This window comes from Bombina bombina, chromosome 7 (assembly GCF_027579735.1).
Source record: "Bombina bombina isolate aBomBom1 chromosome 7, aBomBom1.pri, whole genome shotgun sequence".
In the NCBI taxonomy this organism is placed as follows: Eukaryota; Metazoa; Chordata; class Amphibia; order Anura; family Bombinatoridae; genus Bombina; species Bombina bombina.
In genome coordinates, this window is record NC_069505.1 from 385,506,190 (window position 1) to 385,533,459 (window position 27,270).

General features: G+C 38.8%; 1 protein-coding gene across 1 annotated transcript in view; it reads left to right on the forward strand.

The window, feature by feature from the left end:
• The window catches only part of CACNA2D2 (calcium voltage-gated channel auxiliary subunit alpha2delta 2), a 780,863-nt gene that overhangs the window by 577,220 nt on the left and 176,373 nt on the right, over positions 1–27,270 (forward strand). The window contains exons 10-15 of the mRNA XM_053721110.1: positions 4,886–4,985; positions 5,170–5,328; positions 16,625–16,732; positions 23,055–23,133; positions 24,661–24,710; positions 25,729–25,818. Coding sequence (XP_053577085.1) covers positions 4,886–4,985; positions 5,170–5,328; positions 16,625–16,732; positions 23,055–23,133; positions 24,661–24,710; positions 25,729–25,818 — 586 coding nt within the window. The remainder of the gene's footprint in view (positions 1–4,885; positions 4,986–5,169; positions 5,329–16,624; positions 16,733–23,054; positions 23,134–24,660; positions 24,711–25,728; positions 25,819–27,270) is intronic.

The window sequence follows — 27,270 nt, forward strand, 5'->3', positions numbered from 1 at the left end:
GTTATTTTTGGAATACTCTATCAGTTGCAGAACTTTCAAGGTATTATCCCTCGCCTCTCTCCCAGGGACAAACCCAGCCTGATCCGGTGAGACCAGCCCAGGGAGGATTGTATTGGCTCTATTTGCCAGGATTTTAGCCAGGATTTTAACATCTGTGTTTAATAACGATATAGGCCTATAATTCTGTGGTACGTCCACCGGTTTACCCGGCTTAGGCAGCACAGTAACATAAGCAGACAACATGGAAGCAGGCAAAGCCTCCTGGTCAGTGATACTGTTAAACAAATTTTGCATGTGGGGCATCAAGACTGGTAGGAATGTCTTGTAGTATTTTGCCCCGAACCCATCTGGGGCTGGGCTCTTCCCGTTTGGGAGAGCTGATATTGCAGTTTGTATCTCTTCTTGGGTAAGGGGTGAATCAAGGTATTCAGCCATTTCTGCTGTCAAGGTGGGTAATTGGATCCTTTCCAGATAGTTTGCTATCCGGAGTCGGTCTTGTCCGTTTTCAAGGGTGGGGGCAGTTGATGTCTTTAAATTATATAAGTGGTCGTAGTAGGAGCGGAAGATGGTTTTCTTCCTGTAGTAATTGATTAAATTCTGTCCTGGCTTGTGTTAGTTTAGTCAATAAAGTCGTGTCTGTCGGCAGCTTTTTATGTTGTTCTTCCAAAGTCATTATTTGCAAGAGGGTTTTATTATATTTTCCCCTGGACTGCTTGTTTAGCCTGCTCTTATGAGTTATAAAAAGGCCCCTGACAACGCTTTTGTGCACTTCCCACACTGTGGACAGGGATAGATCCTCAGTAAGGTTTATATTAAAGTATTCCGCCAATTTAGTATTTATATCTTCCATTACTATCGGGCAATTCAACAATGTGTCGTCTAACCGCCACATAAATGGCGTGGACGGGACATCAGGCCAGTCCATCACACAGATGACCGGAGCGTGGTCCGACCATGTGATGGGTGAGATGGAACTGTGGGACATGTATGCTATGCCCTGGGAGTCTGTGAAGAAGTAATCAATCCTTGAGTACTTCTTATGTGGACTGGAGTAAAATGTAAAGTCAGTTTCTGTTGGGTGTAGAGTGCGCCATACGTCATGTAATAAGTGCGTTTTCATGATGTTGTTGATATGCTTTAGAATATAATGAGAGACACTAGAGATCCCATTAGATGTGTCCAGTCTGGGGAGTAGTGGTGCATTAAAGTCACCTCCCAGAATCACAACTCCTTTAGCGAGTTCAAGTAGTTTATTAGAAAGTGTCTTAAAAAAATGTGTTGCATTGTATTCGGAGCATATACGTTAACTAGTGTCGCCTGCCTACCGTATAGCAACCCGACCACAATAATGTATCTGCCATCCTTGTCTCGGTCAACTGTCTGGACCTGGAAAGGTATTCTATGGTGTATAAGTATGCCTACTCCGTTATTTTTACTCGGCCCTGAAGCAAAGAATGCAGTGGGGTACCTGTGATTATTCCATTTAGGCTCTTTGCGCCTGGCAAAATGTGTCTCCTGCAAGAAGAACAGATCACCTTGTAGCCTGTGTAGCTCACGTGAGACTATGGAGCGCTTTCCAGGACTGTTCAGTCCTTTAACGTTGACCGTGATGAGTTTAACTGGGTGTACCTTCGGTTCCAAGCCCGGAGGAGCCATCTGAGAGAGAGGGAGAAGAAAAAAAAAAAAAAAAAAAGGGGGAGAGGGGGTAGAAAGAGAGAGAGGGAAGGTGTTGAGAGCAAGGAGCAAAGCGTGTAGTAGAGGTCAATAAGGAGCTAGTAAACAGTAAACAGTAATTAGAGCAGCTCTCTGTATTTGCCTAATACACCTTTGGCAATAATATTCTAACTATAGGCAATAACAATCTCAACACAATTTCACAGTAGTCTGCAGTGTTAACCATATAACAATATAATTCACTTAACTTAACTCTAAAGGGAATGTGCCTTTAGCTGGTTTTGTTTTTAGATATATAGAAGTAATGGGCTAATTTTTAGTTACATCTACTTAAAATATTAGTTGAACATATGAACCAAGGGGGTAGGGAGGGGGGAACATGGGAGGAGAGGGGAATCAATGCGCAGAGTGCACCTATATAGACAGGAATTACCATATAACCTTATTTGCTGTTTTAACACTTTAATACCCAGCTATGGTTAGCGACAATCTTACATGGGTATACCTTTGGGAATGAACTCTTATATACTAAGCAGAGATATTTCTCTAAGGTACTGTTAATTAGATAAGGCTGATTTCTACCACGCAAGTAAATAACATCAACAAGTGTTTTAAGCTTTCCCTCCCATGACCAGGTACCTGATCAGGCCCCCTGTTCTGATAGGGGTCTGCTGTTTTCTGCTTCAGCATACCTGTAAACTTAAAAGGGTTAGTGCATGATATTATGACAATACTCTTATTCCCGCTGCTGCGGCTCAGTCTGTGGCCTCTCCTGTTGCTGCAGATTATCAGGTATTGGTGCTGCAACACCCAATGCAGCACAAAAAGATTCAAGATCCTCTGCTGACCTGTATGTGGCTGTCTTTCCATTGCTGGAAGCCACTAAGCAAGTTGGGAAACCCCATCTATACTGAATGTTGTTATCCTGTAGTACAGTGGTGAGAAATTTCAATTCCCTGCGTTTTTGCAGGGTCGCAGGGCAAAGATCTGAGAACAACTGAAGTGTGATACCCACGTGCTGTATAGGGTGCTTATTTCTACTATGACGGAGGATCTCTTCCTTATCTTTAAAATTTAGTAGTCTGAGAATCACATCTCTAGGTGGTGCTTTCGCAGAGGGTTTCGGGCGAAGTGCCCTGTGGGCTCTTTCTATACTGACTTCTGGTGCCATGGGAGTACCCTTTATTACTCTGAACAAATCCTGCAGATAGCCTTGCAGTGCACTAGGACTCACACTCTCAGGAATGCCCCTGATGCGTAGATTATTCCGTCTCCCACGGTTATCTAGGTCTTCAATTCTGTCCAGCAGATTCTGGATCATATTAGTGTTATGTTGTACCTGTGGGATAACTTCTTTTAATTGGTCATTCATTGTGTCTTGTGAATGTTCTGTGACTCTTTGATTTAAGTCTGTAACATCTCTACGCAGCTCACCAAATAAATTTTTTATTTCACTAACTACTTCTTTAATATCCTGCTTAGATGAGAGGCTTTTTAAATCTTCTTTTGTGACAAACTGCGAGGATGGGGTGCTTTCATGAGGACTGTAATCTGTATCTGCTATCTTAGGGTCAGGTGCAGATAAGGCCTCCTCTGAGATCTGGGGATCATGGGCCTTAAGGTATTGATTTATGCTCCTAGACTTTGAGCCTTTATCACCTAGGCCTGACTTTTTGTGAGCCATGTTGCCAGATCAGGGTGTTTATTTCTTGCTGGCCTTTTATTTGTGTTTTAGACAAATGCACCTTGTTATGTGTGTTAGTTGTGTGCAGTTTTCAAACAGTCCAAAGAGCTGTCTTTACCCCCTTCTGGTTATCAGGTTCAATGAGGATTTATAGTTGTGCCTCTATTATTGGGTATTTGAACTATAGCTTTTTTATAGTTAGGTGCGTGTTCCCACTTCGCAATTATCCAATTTTACAATCTGTTCACCTCCTCCCTCTGAGATCAATGGTATCTTTCCCAAGCCACCTCGCTTACCGCTTGTTACTCTGAGCTGTCTGTACCTTACTGCAGGCTCTGCGGTTCTCTGCTGCTGTTTGGGGTGAGTCCGGTTTGCTCTGCTGTCACTGTTGTCTTTGCCGGAGGGGAATGCTGCGCCTCACCCCCGACGTCTCAGCGGTTCTTCCACGTGGGCTGTCGCTTGCTCTGACTGAGCGCAATGGAGGTCTCCTCTCGAGTTGCCTCAAGAAGCTTCCGGCAGGCCCGAATTTCACCCGCGATCGGCGAGCAGCCTCAAACACTTTGTTGTCCTATGTGCAGTCCCCCGCACAGCTCGCCACTGAGGTCCGATTCTTTAATGCGCCACAACAGCAGGCAGCTTGGTTCCTGTCAGGTAAAGCCTCGCATCCAAAGACTCTGCCGCTCTCCGCTTCTGTTCAGGGCCCATGCATGTCAGTGAAGGGATAGTTGATTGTCCGTATGTGCAGGGTCAGGATGTTAACCCAAGCAGTGTTCTATGTCCCCCTGGTTCATAAGAGGTTCCTTATATAATAGTTAGTCCATTTGTGGTCTTTTAGTTAGCTAAAACCAGCTTTTGGCTCAGGAGCTCTACTCAGCTGCGGCCATTCTCCTGCACAGCCAGGCTCCGCCCCCTTGGCTGTCTTTATTTTATCCCTCCCTCTCTAGTGACTCTTGCGTAGAAGATCCACATCTTGGGTAGTCATTATCCCATACGTCACTAGCTCATGGACTCTTGCTAATTACATGAAAGAAAACATAATTTATGTAAGAACTTACCTGATAAATTCATTTCTTTCATATTAGCAAGAGTCCATGAGGCCCACCCTTTTTTGTGGTGGTTATGATTTTTTTGTATAAAGCACAATTATTCCAATTCCTTATATTTATGCTTCGCACTTTTTTCTTATCACCCCACTTCTTGGCTATTCGTTAAACTGATTTGTGGGTGTGGTGAGGGGTGTATTTATAGGCATTTTGAGGTTTGGGAAACTTTGCCCCTCCTGGTAGGAATGTATATCCCATACGTCACTAGCTCATGGACTCTTGCTAATATGAAAGAAATGAATTTATCAGGTAAGTTCTTACATAAATTATGTTATTTTGTAGTCACTTTCTGTTGCTTCCCTTTAGTTATCAATCTTTATTTACAAAAATAAATGTATTAAACAGTATAACAGTATTCTAATGAACAATAAAATGTATTATACCTATATTTAGTGCTTGTTTATTTATTTATTGTGTCTTGCAGCAGTGGCAGTGTAAGCGGTCTGACTCTTAAGCTCATGAAGACTTCTGTGATGGAGATGTTGGACACACTGTCAGATGATGACTATGTGACAGTTGCCTCTGTGAGTGAGAGATCCCTCCTCTAAATATATATAATCTCATCATACTTAATTTCCTATCGTCTTTTGTAAAACATGACATAAATCAGTTGTTTTTCAACCAAATTATCATAATCCACATATCCTGTGATTCTCTTAAACTAACTCACCCTGTGTGATCCTTGTTCCCCTCTCTCTTGGTTCCTAGTTCCATGACAAGGCTGAGCCCGTGTCCTGCTTCAAGCAACTGGTCCAGGCCAATGTGAGGAACAAGAAAGTAATTAAGGAAGCCGTGCAAGACATGGTGGCACGAGGAACAACTGACTACAAGGCTGGGTTTGAGTATGCGTTCAGCCAGTTACAGAATGTGAGTGGCACACGGTCAGGTATGGTGTGGGTGTGAGTGTTTGTACCGTGAAGATAGATGGTTGTCTTAGGACTCAGTCTGACCAGGAAGTGAAGAAGAGGCACCTGTTGGCTGACAGATGTTGCCAATCGGCTATCAGGAAAATAGACAATTTAAGAAGCCATCCAGCCGTAGCAGCCCCATAACTCAGTGGAAACATTAACTGTTTTTGTGAACAATGGCCACCTGTTGATTACCTGCCAGGACTGTTAAACACCATCTTTCCTGTTATGGGTCTGAATTATAAAGGTAAACATCAGAAGGAGCTGTAACAAAAGTCTATGTACAAAGTCCATTGATCTGCAGTTCTTTATAGCACAAAGTGACTCGGATCTAACTGTAACTCTCAAGCCCTCTGGCAGATGCCAGGGATGGCGGTTTTATGGCTGGGAAAATAACATATTCCATCAAATTTAAAGCGTGAAAGTGCTGTTTTTTTTATAGATTTATACAGAGAGATAGCTAATTAGACAGATAAACAGAGATATGCACATAGACAGGCAGGTAGATGCAGATAAAAGGATAGACAGACAGATGGACAGAAGGACGGATGGATGGATAGATAAGATAGATAGATTTGATAGATAGAAAGATAGATACAAATAGATAGATGTATACAGAAAGAAGAATAGATGGATACAGATTAGATAGATAGATTGGTTATGGATAGATAGATTAGATACAAATAGGTAGATGAATATAGGTAGATAGATAGATTATAGCTAGATTAGATACAATATATATAGATAGATAGATTAGATAGAAATAGATAGATGAATACCGGTAGATAGATTAGATACGGACAGATAGATAGATTAGATACGGATAGATTGATTAGAGATACAGATAGATTAGATACAATATATAGATGGATAGCTAAGTGGATGGATAGATACACATAGATAGATGGATACAGATAGAAGGATAAATAGATTAGATACAATAGATAGATAGATTGGTTATGGATAGATAGATTAGATACAAATAGATAGATGAATATAGGTAGATAGATTATAGCTAGATTAGATACGATATATGTAGATAAATAGATAGATAGATTAGATACAAATAGATAGATGAATATAGGTAGATAGATTAGATACGGATGGATAGATAGATTAGATACGGATAGATAGATAGATTAGAGATACAGATAGATTAGATACAATATATAGATGGATAGCTAAGTGAATGGATAGATAAAAAATAGATAGATGGATACAGATAGAAGGATAAATAGATTAGATACAATAGATAGATGGATAGGCGGACAAAGATTTTCAAGCAAAATGTAACAAAACCGACAAAACAAATGTAGTGGGATTTTTGGTTTGCTTCTTTCGGCATTAAGCAGACAAGGCATAGATGCAAATAAATATCTGTATAAGACAATATAAGACAACTATACAGTGAGGGGATAATTTAAGAGTCCATTCCTATTTTGCATCTTTAGCAGACATATTTGTTTATTATTCTCACAAGCTAAACCCGGATAAGTGCTGATCATGTAGTGTTTGGTGAATGAATAGTTATGCATTGGCAGAGCTGGTCTGCATTTCCTTTCCCAGACACGCAAATGAAGTTGTAGCATGCTAGAAGCAAGAATCATGTCATGGATATCAATTGTTTTTTGCATTGCTGTCCGGAATTTTAATTTCTTGGGGAATCTGTACCCTATAAAAGAGGTTTATTCTGATCTTGGTCCATGATCCCTCATGCGTGACTTTTAGCAGAAAGAGCTTAAAACTAAACCTTCCTTGTTGACAACAGACATGAAGGTTGAACTTGAAGAGTAAAATACAGACGTCAGGCTGGATGTGACCTTGAGGGTCCTGTTTCCCTGGAGACCGAACATGACTAGCGAGGACGAGCATCAGTAGCTTCAACGGACACTGGACATGTCATGTCCTATGTACGAGACAGTTACTTGTGTACAGACTGAATATCCTTGAAAGATACAAAACTAGGGCTGTTTTTTTGTCTGGAGAGCCTTGAGTTTGTGTGTAGGCTCCCCGAATTATTCAGAATATAGCGCATTGGCTTATTCAGAGCTGGTAAAGCAATATTTAGCTGACCAGAAATCAGAAAAAAACTCTCCAGTATCTGCCATATATATATATATATATATATATATATATATATATATATATATATATATATATATATAAATATATATTTTTTTTTTAAAGATTGTTAAAAAAATAAAGCAAATATATATATATATATGTTTGCAATTTCACCTTAATAAAACTTAAAGGGACAGTCTACTCCAGAATTGTTATTGTTTAAAAAGATAGATAATCCCTTTATTACCCATTCCACAGTTTTTCATAACTAACACTGTTATATTAATACGCTTTTTAATTCTGATTACCTTGTGTCTAAGCCTCTGCAGACTGCCCCCTTATCTCAGTTCTTTTGACAGACATCCATTTTAGCCAATCAGTGCTGACTCCTAAATGACTTCATGGGATTGAGTACAGTTATCTATATGCCACACTTGAACTAGTGCTGTCTAGTTGTAAAGAACTGTAAAGCGGCACATATATGAGTGTTCTCATTGGCTCAATCAACATGTTCAGCTAGCTCTTAGTAGTGTATCACTGCTCCTTCAACAAAGGATGTAAAGAGAATTAAGCAAAATTTGATAATATAAGTAAATTGGAGAGTTATTTAGAATTATATGAAATCATGAAAAAAACATTTTTGTTTTCATGTCCCTTTAAGGGTGACCTCTTTTCACATTCAATGTTCCTGGTATAAAGAGTGATATGGTATAAACAGATAAACCAATTCCCTGAATGGTCCCCAAGTATTAAAGGGACAAAATACTCATATGCTCTTGAAAGTGATGCAGCATAACTGTAAAAAGCTGACAAGATAATATCACCTGAGAATCTCTATGTAACATAGGAAGATATTTTACCTCAAAATTTCTTCAGCTCTTCAGAGTAAGTGCTGTGTAAACAGTTATACTTCAGCTGCTACCCCACTGCAAGAGGGAAAAAAACAACAGCCAATCAGCATCAGCAGTGCTGAGATCATGCTTTGCCTTTTGCTGTGATCTCATAGGATATCACTGAAATCTCATGATTTCATAGAACTTAATCTGAATAGGAAAATATCATGATTCTGCCTGCACATGCAAGATGCACACTCCCTAGCAAGTCCTGGGACTAGCATTCTGATTGGCTGCTTAAAGTCTCTTTACAATGGGGTGTAAATACTTAGAAATTTTGAGGTAAAATCCTCTTCCTTTTTTTATATAGAGATGTTCAGGTGATATTTTCTAGTCAGCTTTTTACAGCTATACAGCATCACTTTAATTTGCTTCAACATTTGGGTATAATGTGCCTTTGATGCAATAATACCACTTCTTACAAGCTTCTCTTTTCTAGAGAAAACAGACTCAATTTAGCTAACATCCTTAATAACTTAAACATCTCATTCCCTTTTTTAAGGCTGCCATTTCTTTTTTGATATGTGGTGCCCAACACCGCACTCCATACTCAAGATGAGGTTGTACTAGATATATTCCCCCTTGCATATTGTTTGCCTTTGTAGCTAGACTTGGACATTGTGCGTTTTCTTCATGAACCCCTAAATCATTTTCCTTCCTTGATCCCCCAAGTATTGTCCCATTTAAAGAGATATAAATTACTTTAAAGGGACATAAAGCCCAATATTTTTCTTTCATGAGTCAGATAGAACATGATATTTTAAACACCTTTCTAATTTAATTCTAGTATCAAATTTTCTTCGTTCTCTTGGTATCTTTTGTTGAAATGGAGGGTTGTCACCTCAGGAGCGTGCCCTTATCTGGAGTTTGGCAAGAATGGTATCCATTTGCAAGAGCACTAGATGGCAGCTCTATTTTCCAACATGTAGTGCTCCAGATGTCTACCTAGGTATCTCTTCAATCAAGAATACCATAACGAAGCAAATTTGATAATAGAAGTAAATTTGATTATTTTTTTTTTTAATTGTATGTTCTGACTGAATCACAAAAGAAAATCTTTGGGGTTCATATCCCTTTAACTGAAATGCATAGTAGTCCCTTTCAAAATTGACTACAAGCATTTTTTCCAGTACACTTAATTTTGCAAAAGCCTTTCTGAGAAAAGTTATCTCATAAAAGCAAGGTTTGTCTCATAAATTGTTATTCTTGGACCTATTTCACCTGAACCTCAATGTTTATTTATTTTGAAACGTGAAGTAAAATCTATTTAAATTGATTTTGAAACTAATACTGACATATCAGGGATGCACTTGCTACCATTGCTGATTGGCTGATAGGCATGTTTTACTAATACTCATTGGCTGAAATGTACTTGCATTAGTAGAAAGTGTCTATCAACCAATGAACATTGGCAGAAAGTGCAGAACTGATACGGACATATTTGAATAACAATATTTACAGCGTTTACTTCCAAGCAATAATAGTAATAATATCATCAAATTTCAATGCTGCTGTTTAATGTGGATGACCAAACATTTTTTGTGTACAGTGTCCCTTTAAGTTTCCTTAAACTACTGAAATATGCTTTTCTATGTTACTAGTCTTAGTTGGACCCTGCAACATTATTATTGGTAACTAATAAAATCCTGCTATGATCACTGCTACCTAAAAGGTTCTCTTACATCTTTGATATTATTTACGTGAGTCTTGAGACTACTAGATGCTGGATATCATTATTCCTAATTGTCTTTTCAGTTAATTGTGTCATCTAACTATCTTTTAGTTTACTCACAAACCTGTCCCCTTTAGCTGTGGTGCTGTTTTAATTGAACCAATCTATTTAAGGGTAATTAAAATCCCCATAATTACAAACTTAGCCTGATTTGCAGACGTCCATCCTTGTAATAGCAGTTGAGTGTCCTCAAAAAACATGATCATACCAAGTAATTTGGGGTATTTTTAATCTCCACTACTTACTGGAACCCACAATACCTCTATGTAATTAGGCTTTAAGGCACAGTCAACTAAAAAATGTTTTATTGTTTAAAAAGATAGATAATCCCTTTATTACCCATTCCCTAGTTTTGCACAACCAACACGGTTATATCAATATACTTTTTACCTCTGTGATTACCTTGTATCTAAGCATCTTCTGACAGCCCCCTGATCATATGACTATTTATTATCTATTGACTTGCATTTTAGCCAATTAGTGCTGTGTTGGGCACAACCCACGGGCGTGAGCACAATGTTATCTATAGGCTCACATGAACTAGCAGTCCCCTGTTGTGAAAAGCTAATAAATATCATGTGATGGCTGTCTGTAGTGGCTTAGAAACAGGCAGAAATTTAGAGATTTAATGGTTATAAAGTATATTAATATAATAATGTTGGTTGTGCAAAGCTGGGGAATGGATAGTAAAGATGTTATCTATCTTTTTAAACAATAACCATTTTTGTGTTGACTGTCCCTTTAAAGGTACATGGAACCCAAGATTTTTCTTTCATGATTCAGATAGAGCATACAATTAAAAAAAAAATATTCTAATTTACTTCTATTATCAATTTTGCTTTGTTCTCTAGATATCCTATATTGAAGGAGCAACACTGCTCTAACACATTAAGGGCTAGATTACAAGTTGAGCGCGAAAAATATCGCTTCCACGAAAGCAATATTTGTGCTTAACTTAGTAATACCAAATGTGCGCTGGTATTACAAGTGAGGTTAGCATTGCACAGAAGCATTGCGCTCACAAGAGTGCGCTTCCATAGGCTCCAAAATTAACCAGAGATCTGTAATGGCTGGTTATTTATCTCACGCCTGTAAAACTGTGAACTTGCCGTTTGCAGGCGCGCGATCAATTAGTGCTCCACTTGTAATCTAGCCCCATTTAAGCCAATAACAAGAGGCATATATGTGCCGCCACCAATCAGCAGTTAGCTTCCAGTAGTTCTTTTCTGCTCCTGAGCCTACCTATGTATTCTTTTCAACAAAGGATAGCAAGAGAACAAAAGTTGTTTAAAATTACATGCTCTATGTGGATCATGTGGTTTCATATCCCTTTAACATTTCTAAATTCTTCCTCCTCACATATTACTCGAATCCCCCTTAACCCAACTCGTGTCTGAGTTCTTCTGATATGGAGTTGTTCAGGGGACAATAAACTGGAACTTCACATATACAGGAGTATGAATATAATCATAAATATATAAGTATGATTGGCTTTTTCATATTGTTTTTAGATGCAAAGGGACATAACACATTCCTGTGTCTCCAGTAGGATTGTCACGACGGCCATGTTTTCCTGGACACTTATGAGTCACACATGTTGCAGGGTGTTTAGGGAGGAACATGTATAGTGCTCTCCGGGGTCACTATTTGTGTGCTGTTTAGGTGCACAATAAATGTTGTCCTCTACACACCCTGCAGCATGTGTAACCGTCCAGGAAAACATGGCAGCGGTGGCAATTCCAGTCTCCAGGCACATCTCAGTGACTTAAATTTTCAGAAATTATAACCGGTAACCAGAGAGCTGGTCAGACGTGCAAGGAAGAATGTTATGAGTAATCAGACACCACAAGTCTGCAATGCCATCAGTGGTTTATTGAGACAAATTAGCTGCAGATATTCAGCAGCTTACAGATAGCAACATATTCCCATAATTCATCTGGCTAAACAAAACTTCCATAAAACTGATGTTACCGGGAATGGCTTATGCCTGGTAAGTTTGGTGAACCCCAAAGTGATATTGTTTGTATAATATAGTAATATAATAAACATACACATAAATACATAATACATGCTATCCTAGAAATTGCTAGCATTATTAAAGGGACACGGAACCCACATTTTTTCTTTCATGATCCAGATAGAACCTACTATTTTAACTCCTTAACCCCCTGTATGTTCGTGATCTACATCTGAGGAAGAGACCTCTGAGGTCTTGAAAGCTTATGGAATAAAAAAAACCTTGTTGGTCCAGTAAAAGGTATCACAATCTACTAAAGAAACATTCGCTGTGGGACCAATACGGCAAAAGGTCATTTTCTGCTTGGATTTTACTTTCCACAGAGAACTCAACTCTTCCTGCATTTCAAACACTACAAACACATAAAAGATGGTTCTTTCATACCTAAGGGCTCCAGCTATATGCACCTTTGGAAACATATACTGTAATTCTTATTTTGTATGTTCAAAACACATTATTAGTATTTTTTTAGGACTTTACCTCCAAATGAGGCTCTTTTTAGGACCCATCAAATTCAAATATTTATTTCCCTAGGAGTTGAAACATAAAAGAAAATTAACATTTCTTGATTAAATTAACAGGAACAAAACAGGTTTAAACATAAAAAGCCAGGCCCTACTGATGACTTTGTGGGCAGAATCAGAATATATGGGTGATACAAATTTCACAGCAGCATTCGCTTGCCAAATTTGTTTTCCATGGATTCCCTATATTGGTCCCCATTCCATTTGGGTTTCATTTCTCTTTAATTAGCTGTCAGATTTTACTTTCATTTTGCATCTGTGAAATCTCCAGAGAAAAAAAACATTGAAAAGCCTGCCATCTTTTTTCTTTTTCATGTGTTTAACTAGATTGTGCTCATATCTTTTTACTAATTTGAGTAGTTTCACACATTTTAATTGTGGCTCCTCAGAGGCGTTGGAATGGCTTAAAAAAAAGCAAGCCCAAAAAAAAAGCTTCATTACAATGCTTTTTCACTACCGCTGCTATTACGAGTCTTGCTGGTATATCTTTCTGCAAACTTTTTTGGCCTTAACGCAACGTAACTACCGCAGCTTTCAAAAAGTCCTTTAACAAAGTACACTAACACCCATAAACTACCTATTAACCCCTAAACCGAGGCCCTCCCGCATCGCAAACACTAAAATACAATTATTAACCCCTAATCTGCCGCTCCCGACATCGCCACCACTATAATAAACATATTAACCCCTAAACCGCTGTACTCCTGCATCACAAACACTAGTTAAATATTATTAACCCCTAACCTGCTGTCTCTAACATCGCCACAGCCTACATTACTGTTATTAACCCCTAATCTGCTGCCCCAAAATCGCAGCCACTATACTAAAGTTATTAACCCCTAAATCTAACCCTAACACCCACTAACTTTAACATAATTAAAATAAATCTAAATAAAAATTACAATTAATACCTAAATAATTCCTATTTAAAACTAAATACTTACCTATAAAATAAAACCTACGCTAGCTACAATATAACTAATAGTTACATTGTATCTATCTTAGGTTTTATTTTTAACAAACTTCAGGTAAGTTTGTATTTATTTTAACTAGGTAGACTAGTTAGTAAATAGTTATTAACTATGTACTAACTACCTAGTTAAAATAAATACAAACTTAGCTGTAAAATAAAACCTAACCTGTCTTACACTAACACCTAACCTTACACTACAATTAAATCAATTACATTAATTAAATACAATTAACTAAATTACACAAAATAAAAAAGAAATGATCAAATATTTAAACTAATTACACCTAATCTAATAGCCCTATCAAAATAAAAAAGCCCCCCCAAAATAAAAAAAAAACCCTAGCCTAAACTAAACTGCCAATAGCCCTTAAAAGGGCCTTTTGCGGGGCATGGCCCCAAATAAATCAGCTTCTTTTACCTGTAAAAAAAATGCAAACAACCCCCCAACAGTAAAACCCACCACCCACACAACCAAACCCCCCAAATAAAATCCTATCTAAAAAAAACTAAGCTCCCCATTGCCCTGAAAAGGGCATTTGGATGGGCATTGCCTTTAGAAGAGCATTTAGCTCTTTTTCAGCCCAAACCCTAAGCTAAAAATAAAACCCACTCAATAAACCCTTAAAAAAACCTAACACTAACCCCCGAAGATCCACTTACAGTTTTTGAAGACCCGACATCCATCCTCATCCATCCGGGAGAAGTCTTCATCCAAGCGGCAAGAAGTCCTCAACGAATCCAGGAGAAGTCTTCATCCAAGCGGCAAGAAGTGGACCTCCAGGCGGGCAGAAGTCTTTATCCAGATGGCATCTTCTATCTTCATGCTTCCAACGCGGAGCGGCTCCATCTTCAAGATATTCGGCGCGGAGCATCCTCTTCTTTCGACGGCTACTGAAGAATGAAGGTTCCTTTAAGGGACGTCATCCAAGATGGCGTCACTTGAATTCCGATTGGCTGATAGAATTCTATCAGCCAATCGGAATTAAAGTTGGAAAAATCCTATTGGCTGATGCAATCAGCCAATAGGATTGAACTCGCATTCTATTGGCTGTTCCAATCAGATGATTGCATAAGCCAATAGGATTTTTCAACTTTAATTCCGATTGGCTGATTCTGATTTTATTAGCCAATCGGAATTCAAGGGACGCCATCTTAGATGACGTCCCTTACAGGAACCTTCATTCTTCAGTAGCCGTCGAAAGAAGAGGATGTCTTGAAGATGGAGCCGCTCTGCGTCGGAAGGATGAAGATAGAAGATGCCGTCTGGATGAAGACTTCTGCCCGCCTGGAGGACCACTTCTTGCCGCTTGGATGAAGACTTCTTCCAGCTTCATTGAGGACTTCTGCCCGCTTGGATGAAGACTTCTCCCGGCTTGATGAGGATGGATGTCCGGTCTTCAAAAACTGTAAGTGGATCTTCTGGGATTAGTGCCTATTTTTTTTAAGGGTTTATTGGGTGGGTTTTATTTTTAGATTGGGAACTTTGGGCAATGGAAAAGAGCTTAGGTTTTTTAGATAGGATTTTATTTGGGGGGGTTTGGTTGTGCGGGTGGTGGGTTTTACTGTTGGGGGGTTGTTTGTATTTTTTTTTTACAGGTAAAAGAGCTGATTTCTTTGGGGCAATGCCCCGCTAAAGGCCCTTTTAAGAGCTATTGGCAGCTTAGTTTAGGCTAGTGTTTTTTATATTTTGGGGGGAGGGGGCTTTTTTATTTTGATAGGGCTATTAGATTAGGTGTAATTAGTTTACATATTTGATCATTTCTTTCTTTTTTATTTTGTGTAATTTAGTTAATTGTATTTAATTAATGTAATTGATTTAATTGTAGTGTAATGTTAGGTGTTAGTGTAAGACAGCTTATGTTTTATTTTACAGGTAAATTTGTATTTATTTTAACTAGGTAGTTAGTAAATAGTTAATAACTATTTACTAACTAGTCTACCTAGTTAAAATAAATACAAACTTAGCTGTGAAATAAAAATAAAACCTAAGATAGCTACAATGTAACTATTAGTTATATTGTAGCTAGATTAGGGTTTATTTTACAGGTAAGTATTTAGTTTTAAAAACAAATAATTTAGGTATTAATTGTAATTTTTATTTGGAATTTTTGTAATTATGTTAAAGTTAGTGGGTGTTAGGATTAGGGTTACGTTAGGGTTAGGTTTAGGGGTTAATAAATTTAGTATAGTGGAGGCAATGTTGGGGGCGGCAAATTAGGGGTTAATAAGTGTAGTTATGTGGCGGCAATGTCGGGGCGGCAAATTAGGGGTTAATAAGTGTAGGTATGTGGCGGCAATGTCGGGGGCGGCAGATTAGGGATTAATAACTGTAATGTAGGTGGCGGCGACATTGGGGACGGCATATTAGGGGTTAATAACTTAATGAAGGTGTCGGCGGTGCGGCAGATTAGGGATTAATAAGTATAATGTAGGCGTCGGCGATGTCGGGGGCGGCAGATTAGGGGTGTTTAGACTCAGGGTTTATGTTAGGGTGTTAGGTGTAAACATAACTTTTCTTTCCCCATAGGAATCAATGGGGCTGTGTTACGGAGATTTACACTCCTTTATTGCAGGTGTTACCCTTTTTTTTAGCCGGCTCTCCCCATTGATGTCTATGGGGAAATCGTGCACGAGCACGTAAAACCAGCTCAAAGCAGCGCTGGTATTTGTGTGCGGTATGGAGCTCAACGCTGCCATATTGCCTGCTAACGCCGGGTTTTTGCAAACCTGTAATTGCAGCGCTATAGGGACGTGAGCGGTGGAAATAACTTGCAAGTTAGTACCGAGCCGCTCATAACGCAAAACTCGTAATCTAGCCATTTGCTCCTTAAAGCAGTAAGATGAAAATGAACCAACATGAAGGCAGTCTGAGGAAGGGCCATAGAGCATTGATATAAGAGAGAAAGGTCTTGAGATGTGGGGTGATTGTTGGTGTTACCATTGAAGCAATCAGTAGCCTACAGAATAAGTGACTGGGGTACATGGTAATATAGAAAGAAAGGCTAAAGAAACGGCTTCTGCTTTATTATTTATCGCTCTTTCTCTGTTACAGACAAACGTCACACGTGCTAACTGCAACAAGATGATTATGATGTTCACAGACGGTGGAGAGGATCGTGTTCAGGATGTTTTCGAAAAATACAACTGGCCAAACAAAACTGTGAGTTCATTGTTTTATAATGGGGGTTGGGGGATACTATGAGGGCTGTTTGCTGGGAGTGAAAATAAACTGGAAGAAGTGGGTCTGTGTATTATTATCCAATACATACTGTTTTCTACGAGTGTGTTATTCACATTGCACAGTGACCAAAGTAGAAATCAAGAACAAAGCTGAAAACATGTTCAACTGACCAATACTCAAGAACAAAGATGAAGACACATTCTACTGGCCAATACTCAAGAACAAAGATGAAGACACATTCTACTGGCCAATACTCAAGAACAAAGATGAAGACACATTCTACTGGCCAATACTCAAGAACAAAGATGAAGACACATTCTACTGGCCAATACTCAAGAAGAAAGATGAAGACACATTCTACTGGCCAATACCCACTTGTGAGATGACTCCAAGTCTTAATCATCTTCCCAGTCTACTCAAGAATTTGCTGGCTCTAGATTATAAATGTTTTATCACAAGAGGAAGGAATACAGGAAGCCAAATAGACGTTATATTTCGTTGGCAGAAATGGAGATTCAGGAAGCCAGAAATGGAAGGGAACATAGATAAGTCAAGGGTAGCTTATCAGAAAGAATGAATCCTAGTAACAGGAAAAGGAAGATCTCATTGGCATTTCAGAGCACTCAATGGTCCCTCAGTTTACCATAATCGTGCCACTGCGCTTAAAGGGATGTCAATGTATTTATTACTTCCTTGATATTTATATTTTATTTAACAAACTGTTTCTTTTTCAACTTACTGTGTAAGGCTGTACCCTGGGCTTTTTTTTATATAATTCGTGAGTTATTACTTTATGGATTAGAGAGTGGCTACAGAATTTATTTCCAGAGTTGAGAATCCTTAAAGGGATACTGAACCCAAATGTTTCCTTTTTATGATTCAGATCGAGCATGCAATGTTAAGCAACTATTATCATGTCTTCTTCATTCTCTTGCTATCTTTATTTTAAAAGCAGTAATGTAAGCTTATGAGCCAGCCCATCTTTGGTTCAGCACCTTTGTAGCGCTTGCTGATTGGTGGATAAAATGTAGCCACCAATCAGCAAGTGCTACCAAGGGTGCTGAACCAAAAATAGGCCAGCTCCTAACCTCACATTTTTCCTTTTTTTCAAATAATGATACAAAGAGGACAAGACAAATTGATAATTGGAGTAAATTAGAAAGTCGCTTATTAAAATTGCATGCTCTACCTGAATCTTGAAAGAAAAAAATTGGGTTCAGTATCTCTTTAAAGGAACATTAAAAATATATTTTATGTATTCACTAGAAATTATTTACTGCACTGAAAAATATGCATGCTAAATACATTTTTTTAAAAGCCTTTTAAGCTATGATTTGTAATATTTATTCTACTGCAGACCTGGGGAACTTTACTTGAATGTTGTTTATCATATTTCCTTTAAAGTATACATTTGAGGAAAGATATAAAAATGTGCTCTTGCATACATTATCCAATTATTTTGCAGCATAATAGTTCCACGGTTCTACATTCCACTGAGTGCACTCCAGTCTCTCAATGGATAGTAGATATACTATAAATTCCAGAGTTAAATTACAGGAAAACCAGGCAAAATAAATAATGTATGTGTGTGTATGTGTATCTCTCTCTCTCTCTCTCTCTCTCTCTATCTCTCTCATATATATATATATATATATATATATATATAAAAAGCACTCACATGATACATATCATTAAGTGTATAATTATCTCGCATCTCTCGGTCTTCGCAATCAGCCGCTTGTATCCAGGAATTGATTTGCATGGGAAAAAGGATTCAGCTAAGGTTGCTTCCCAGACACAACTGATAAGGCTGATAAGACTGAGCCTTTAAGCACACGCCCCCCTCGCATAACAAATAAGGATTATCTGTGCAATGCAATTATTCTTTCATACAATACAAGGGATTGAAGCAGTGATATAAAGATTTCAGTAGTTACACACTGCACACTGTACTGATTTTATCCTGAACAAATTCATTAGTGAATTAATTAAAGGGATATGAAAGCCAAAATTAAACGTTCATGGTTCAGACAGAACATGCCATTTTAAGACACTTTTCTATTTACTTCTATTATCAAATTTACTTTTCTTCTCTTGCTATTCTTTGTTGAAAATCATATTTAGGTAGGCTCAGGAGCTGCAATCCACTACTGGGAGCTAGCTGCTGACTAGTGGATACACATATATGCCTCTTGTAAATGGCTCACCTGATATGTTCAGCTAGCTCACGTATACTCCTCCATCCACAAGAACATCTAATGTTTAGTGTGTGACTTCACTAAGTGTCGCTGGAGGAAAGCTCGCAATAGAGTGAGCAATCAATGTTTACCACAAAATGCATATGTACACAAGATACACACCGAAACCACAACACACTGGTACATATGTACACAATACACAGACACCAAGACCACAATGCACTGGCACATATGTACACAATACACAGACGCCAAGACCACAATGCACTGGCACATATGTACACAAGATACACACCGAAACCACAACACACTGGCACATATGTACACAAGATACACACACACACTGAAACCACAACACACTGGAACATATTCACACAATACACAGACACCAAGACCACAATACACTGGCACATATGTACACAATATACACACACACTGAAACCACAACACACTGGAACATATGCATACAATACACAGACACCAAGACCACAATACACTGGCACATATGTACAAAACATACACACCGAAACCACAATACACTGGCACATATGTTCACAAGATACACACACCAAGACCACAATACACTGGCACATATGTACACAAGCTACACATAGCTAAACCACAATACACTGGCACATATGTACACAAGATACAGACATCAAGACTACAATACACAAGATACACACCAAGACTATAATACACTGGCACATATGTACACAAGTTACACACACCGAAACCACAATACACTGGCATATATGTACACAAGTTACACACACCGAAACCACAATACACTGGCATATATGTACACAAGATACACACACCAAGACCACAGTACACTGGCACATATGTTTACAAGATACACACCGAGACTGCAATACACTGGCACATATGTACACAAGACACAAACACCGAGACCACAATACACTGGCACATATGTACACAAGATACACACACCAAGACCACAGTACACTGGCACATATGTACACAAGATACACTCACCAAAACCACAATAAACTGGCACATATGTACACACGATACACACAGCAAGACTACAATACACTGGCACATATGTACACACGATACACACAGCAAGACTACAATACACTGGCACATATGTACACACGATACACACAGCAAGACTACAATACACTGGCACATAGGTACACACGATACACACAGCAAGACTACAATACACTGGCACATATGTACACACGATACACACAGCAAGACTACAATACACTGGCACATATGTACCCACGATACACACAGCAAGACTACAATACACTGGCACATAGGTACACACGATACACACAGCAAGACTACAATACACTGGCACATATGTACACACGATACACACAGCAAGACTACAATACACTGGCACATATGTACACACAATACACACACCAAGACTACAATACACTGGCACATGTGTACACAAGATACACACACCAAGACTACAATACACTGGCACATGTGTACACAAGATACACACACCAAGACTACAATACACTGGCACATGTGTACACAAGATACACACACCAAGACTACAATACACTGGCACATGTGTACACAAGATACACACACCAAGACTACAATACACTGGCACATGTGTTCACAAGATACACACACCAAGACTACAATACACTGGCACATGTGTACACAAGATACACACACCAAGACCACAATACACTGGCACATACGTACACAAGATACACACACCAAGACCATAGTACACTGGCACATACGTACACAAGATACACACACCAAGACCATAGTACACTGGCACATACGTACAAAAGATACACACACACTGAAACCACAATACACTGGCACATATGTACACAAGATACACACACAGAAACCACAATGCACTGGTACATATGTACACACGATACACACACACACACCGAGACCACAATACACTGGCACATATGTACACAAGATACACACAGAGACCACAATACACTGACACATATGTACACAAGATACACACAGAGACCACAATACACTGACACATATGTACACAAGATACAGTCACCAAGACCATAGTACACTGGCACATATGTACACAAGATACACACACCGAGACTACAATAAAATGGCATATATGTACACAAGATACACACACCAAGACCATAGTACACTGGCACATATGTACACAAGATACACACACACACCGAGACTACAATTAACTGGCATATATGTACACAAGATACACTCACCAAGACCACAATACACTGGCACATATGTACACAAGCTACACACAGCTAAACCACAATACACTGGCACATATGTACACAAGATGCACACACACCGAGACTACAATAAACTGGCATATATGTACACAAAATACACACACCAAGACCACAATAAACTGGCACATATGTACACAAGATACACACACCGAGACTACAATAAACTGGCATATATGTACACAAAATACACACACCAAGACCACAATAAACTGGCACATATGTACACAAGTTACACACACCAAGACCACAATACACTGGCACATATGTACACACGATACACACACCGAGACTACAATACACTGGCACATATGTACACACTATACACACACCAAGACCACAATACACTGGCACATATGTACACAAGATACAAGCACACAGACCACAATACACTGGCACATATGTACACAAGATACACACACAGAGACTACAATTAACTGGCACATGTGTACACAAGATACACACACCAAGACTACAATTAACTGGCACATGTGTACACAAGATACACACACCAAGACCACAATACACTGGCACATATGTACACAAGATACACGAACACAGACCACAATACACTTGCACATATGTACACAAGATACACACACAGAGACTACAATTAACTGGCACATATGTACACAAGATACACACACAGAGACTACAATTAACTGGCACATGTGTACACAAGATACACACACCAAGACTACAATTAACTGGCACATGTGTACACAAGATACACACACCAAGACTACAATTAACTGGCAAATATGTAAACAAGATACACACACCAAGACTACAATTAACTGGCACATATGTACACAAGATACACACACCAAGACTACAATTAACTGGCACATGTGTACACAAGATACACACACCAAGACTACAATTAACTGGCAAATATGTAAACAAGATACACACACCAAGACTACAATTAACTGGCACATGTGTACACAAGATACACACACCAAGACTACAATTAACTGGCACATGTGTACACAAGATACACACACCAAGAACACAATGCACTGGCACATATGTACACACGATACACACACCAAGAACACAATGCACTGGCACATATGTACACAAGATGCACGCACCAAGACCACAATACACTGGCACATACATACACACGATACACACACCAAGACCACAGTACACTGGCACATATGTACACAAGATACACACACCAAGACCACAATACACTGGCACATATGTACACACAATACACACACCAAGACCACAATACACTGGCACATATGTACTCAAGATACACACACCAAGACCATAGTACACTGGCACATACGTACACACAATACACACACCAAGACCACAATACACTGGCACATATGTACATAAGATATACACACCAAGACCACAATATATTGGATCAGCAGCAGTTCCTGCTTGGGACCAGCAGGGCTTTTTTTATCTAGAGTGGTACTTGAGGGGATTGTACATACAGCATTAAAGGGTGGCTAGTTGTAAAAAAATGTTCTAGAGAATGTAATTTTTAGACTATAATTGCTCTTTAAGGTGTCAGAAGCTATGAAGCAACAACATTTATAACAGGGCTAAGACTGGGTTTGGGTCCAATGCTGACCCTGTGGCGGATATTTAATTACCAGCTGCAAGTATCAGAGCATCACTTACATCAGTTACAAAAGGATCCTCTGGAAGTTTTTTTTATAGTGAATGGATTGGACGCATATGTGACATATCTCGTTGTTGAGGTCAGATCCGTTATTGAATCGCATCACAACACTGCAACTAAATGAAAATGTATTTCTGAATGTGTCAGTGTCTGAATATGGATATTTCACACTGTGATACTTTCTTTACCTCTGTTCTCAGGTTCGTGTTTTTACATTCTCAGTCGGACAACATAATTATGATGTGACACCTTTGCAGTGGATGGCCTGTGCCAATAAAGGTGAGACAGTATTTGTGTGCTTTTATATGAGTGTGTATGTGTGAGTGTGTACATGTGTGTGCGCATGTATCTGTGTGTGTGTGCATGCCTCAGTATGTACGTGTGTGTGTGAGCATGTATGTGTGTGTTTATGCGTGAGTGTGTATGAAGGTGTCTGTGTGTGTGCATGTGTGAGTATGTGTGTGTATGTGTAAGCATGTATGTGTGTGTCTGTGAGCATGTATGTGTATGTACTGTGTATGTGTGTGTTTATGTGTGAGTGTGTGAGGGTGTCTGTGTGTGCATGTGTGTGTATGTGTAATCATGTATGTGTGTGTCTGTGTGTGTGAGCATGTATGTGTATGTACTGTGTATATGTGTGTTTATGTGTGAGTGTGCGTGTGTATGAGGGTGTATGTGTGTGTTTATGCGTGAGTGTGCGTGTGTATGAGGGTGTGTCTGTGTGTGTTTATGCGTGAGTGTGTGTGTGTATGAGGGTGTGTCTATGTGTGTTTATGTGTGTGAGCATATATGTATGTTTTACTTGCCTATAATTTTTGCAGTTCCTGTTATTTATGTAGTTTGAGCAGTTTTACTACTTCAAGTGGCACCTTTTCTAATGGATTGGAATGATAGAGAAACAAGCAAAAAAAAAAGAAAAATCCCTTGAGCTGCCATACAGTGTTTTCACAGGGACTCCAGAGGATTGGAATGGGCGAGGGGGTACTGGCAGACTGGAAAGGAATTTTTGGGGGTATATCTGAAGTTTTACAGCCCTCAGTGTATTCTGTAAGCATTTTACCTCAGCACTCACTGATCTATTTGCTGGTGAGTTTTTTCTAACAATAAGTTAAATATTTGTTAAACGGGAACCAGATACTGCCATGCCCCCTGTCAGATTCTGCCTCCATTTATTAAGCTCTCAGTGAGCAAGGTTCCCACCTAGGAAACCTGCCCGCTAGAGTTCAGGGTGATGAGCAACATTTGCTGCCAGTTTTTAAGATTTAAGATTTGTCCTCTCCATAGTCTCACACCACAAACACGCAATAGGACGGATTGTCAACCATCCAAGGCAGTATGTAGCCTGCACAACTAGATAAATAGAGCCCAAAGACTTACCCAGAGTGATATTGCTCTTCCACTCCCGAGTAGGATATAACCAGTGATTGATGCCTACACACATATGCCTTTCCTTATTGGCTCCTCAACCGTGGCCAGCTCAGGGATAGAAGTGTATTCATGGAGAGACTTTAATGTAGGAAGTATTAGTGCACTATTATGTCTCTTCACAATTGTAAGTTTACTCATTCAAAATGTGTGTATATAGAATCTGTATATTGTATGCGGTAGGTGCCATGCCTGTTGTATGTGTGTGTACACACAACAAGCAGTATGTGTGTAACAGTATTGTTGTGTATGAGAGCTGTATGTGGTGTCTATGCAGAACATACTTATAGTGTGTGTTGTGTGTTGCGTGCATTATGTATACAGTAAGGGTAGTGTGGTTCTGCTATCTTCAGTGCATTACACATTATCTGTCATTTTTAGGTTACTATTTTGAGATCCCATCTATTGGAGCGATCCGGATCAATACTCAAGTACGTAGGTTTTACTTGAATACCACTACATTTGTGATATCATAAATGTTGCTTTACTCTTAGGTTGTTTATTGGGCGAGTCATATATATTCCAGTTTTGAAAATCTCCAGATACTGACATAGTTGTATGGGAAAGTTGCATTTCACTTGTGTGTGGTTTCAGACTCTGTTATAGTTAGGAAAATCTAACATTGGTCTAGTTTACCAAAATATGGTATTGATTTAGTTTTTAGAAGTTTGACATTGCTCTAGTTTTCGGAAGTCTCACATTGCTCTAGTTTTCGGAAGTCTCACATTACTCTAGTTTTCGGAAGTCTCACATTGCTCTAGTTTTCGGAAGTCTCACATTACTCTAGTTTTCGGAAGTCTCACATTACTCTAGTTATGGGAATTCTCACATTACTCTAGTTATGGGAAGTCTCACATTACTCTAGTTATGGGAAGTCTCACATTACTCTAGTTATGGGAAGTCTCACATTACTCTAGTTTTCGGAAGTCTCACATTACTCTAGTTATGGGAAGTCTCACATTACTCTTGTTATGGGAAGTCTCACATTACTCTAGTTATGGGAAGTCTCACATTACTCTAGTTATGGGAAGTCTCACATTACTCTAGTTATGGGAAGTCTCACATTACTCTAGTTATGGGAAGTCTCACATTACTCTAGTTTTCGGAAGTCTCACATTACTCTAGTTATGGGAAGTCTCACATTACTCTAGTTATGGGAAGTCTCACATTACTCTAGTTATGGGAAGTCTCACATTACTCAAGTTATGGGAAGTCTCACATTACTATAGTTTTGGGTAGTCTTACATTATTCTAGGTTTTGGGTTGTCTCATATTACTCTTGTCTCAGGCCGGGAGTTGAGATACACTGTCCTAATGCCTTTTAAAATACATGTGTGTTTTTAGTACGGATCCTTCTATTTGCTATTGTTTAGGAATATGTTTCTCACAATAATCTGCTTCTTTTCTTTTTTTTTGCTTGTTGTCCTTTTTATTTTCACTATCTCTTAGGAATACCTTGATGTCTTGGGACGCCCTATGGTTCTAGCTGGAAATGAAGCCAAGCAAGTTCAATGGACGAACGTTTATCAAGATGCATTGGTGCGTCATGTACACTGATAGCTGCCCCCTCACTTTAACCCACCAAATTCTCCCTGTATACTTTAATGATCGTAGACCCCACTGTTACATCTCAGCATATTGCAATCCCACACACCCTACACCATGGGAAAACAGCACCAGCCTTTCTATAAACTAAAAATTCCAAATAAGGCCTCCTACTAATTCCCACTGTTGTAAACCTCTAATTTATTTTTTCTAAGCCAACCCATTAATCATGTGTCTTCAACTAATTTTCTCTTTTTTTAAAACTAAACAATTCCCCAACACATTCATCAACTATCAGCCAAAACATGCCCAGCATATTCAATAACCATTACCCATAAACCACCCCAGAATCTTTATTAAACACAACCCAAAAAAATGACCAACCTCTTTATCAACCATTACACAAAACACACCCCAACATTTTTATTAAACATCATACAAAAAACACCCAATTATCCTCATGAACCATCAATAGCTTTATCAACCATAACTCAAAAACCACCCAGTCATCCTCATCAACCATTACACTAAAAACCTACCCAGCATCTTAATTGACCATCACCCAAAAACTGGCTCAACATGTTCATCAACCATAACCAAAATGGCCGAAAAATATCTTTTTCAACCAGCACCCAAAACCTGATACAACGTGTTCTATCTACCACTACCATCCAATAATAGATACACCAAATTTTATAAAATTAAAACTAAGGAATATAGTCTGGATCCAATCTATAAGAGCTAAGCAAATTGCTTTACATAAAGTTTATATTCACTGCTGTTCCATTCTATTTAAATATCTATTTATCATGTGTTAACTTCCCCAATACTTTTGGCACAGTTGATGCTGGAGTATATATGCTCATTGGCTGATAGGAACCACCCCCACAGCTGTATTAGATGATAGGGACAACCCTCTACAGTCATAACAATACAAGTTGTTTTATAGCATAGAATGACTCATTTTATATTAATATTAAATTTACATTTATAATACCTTCTTTAGATGGTACAAAGGGGTAAAATACTATTTATGTTTCTGTATTTAATGCTAACTGTAATTTCCAAACAGATAGAAACGTATTTTATGTGTTGTATAGCTGCCCCTCCCTCTGCTAAGTTCACTCATTTATGGATATTGTTCTTGATTGGTACAGGAATGGCATATGTCCCTGTAGCTGTCCGTGCTGTCACACATCCTGTAGCGCTGGATGATGCACGAGCAGACTAGCTGACAATTTCTCTTCTAGCAATACAAGATGGCTGTGACACATTGCTTGAAAAGTGGCTTGGCAACTTATCAATGCTGTTTAATGTTATCTTGTCACATCTTCCTGATCAATAAGGTTCTTAAGTAATTTGACATAGCATTACATAGTACTATCTTGTGGCACTACTTAAAGGGACATTTAATTTTAGTACTAATGACCCAGTAAGTCTATGTGT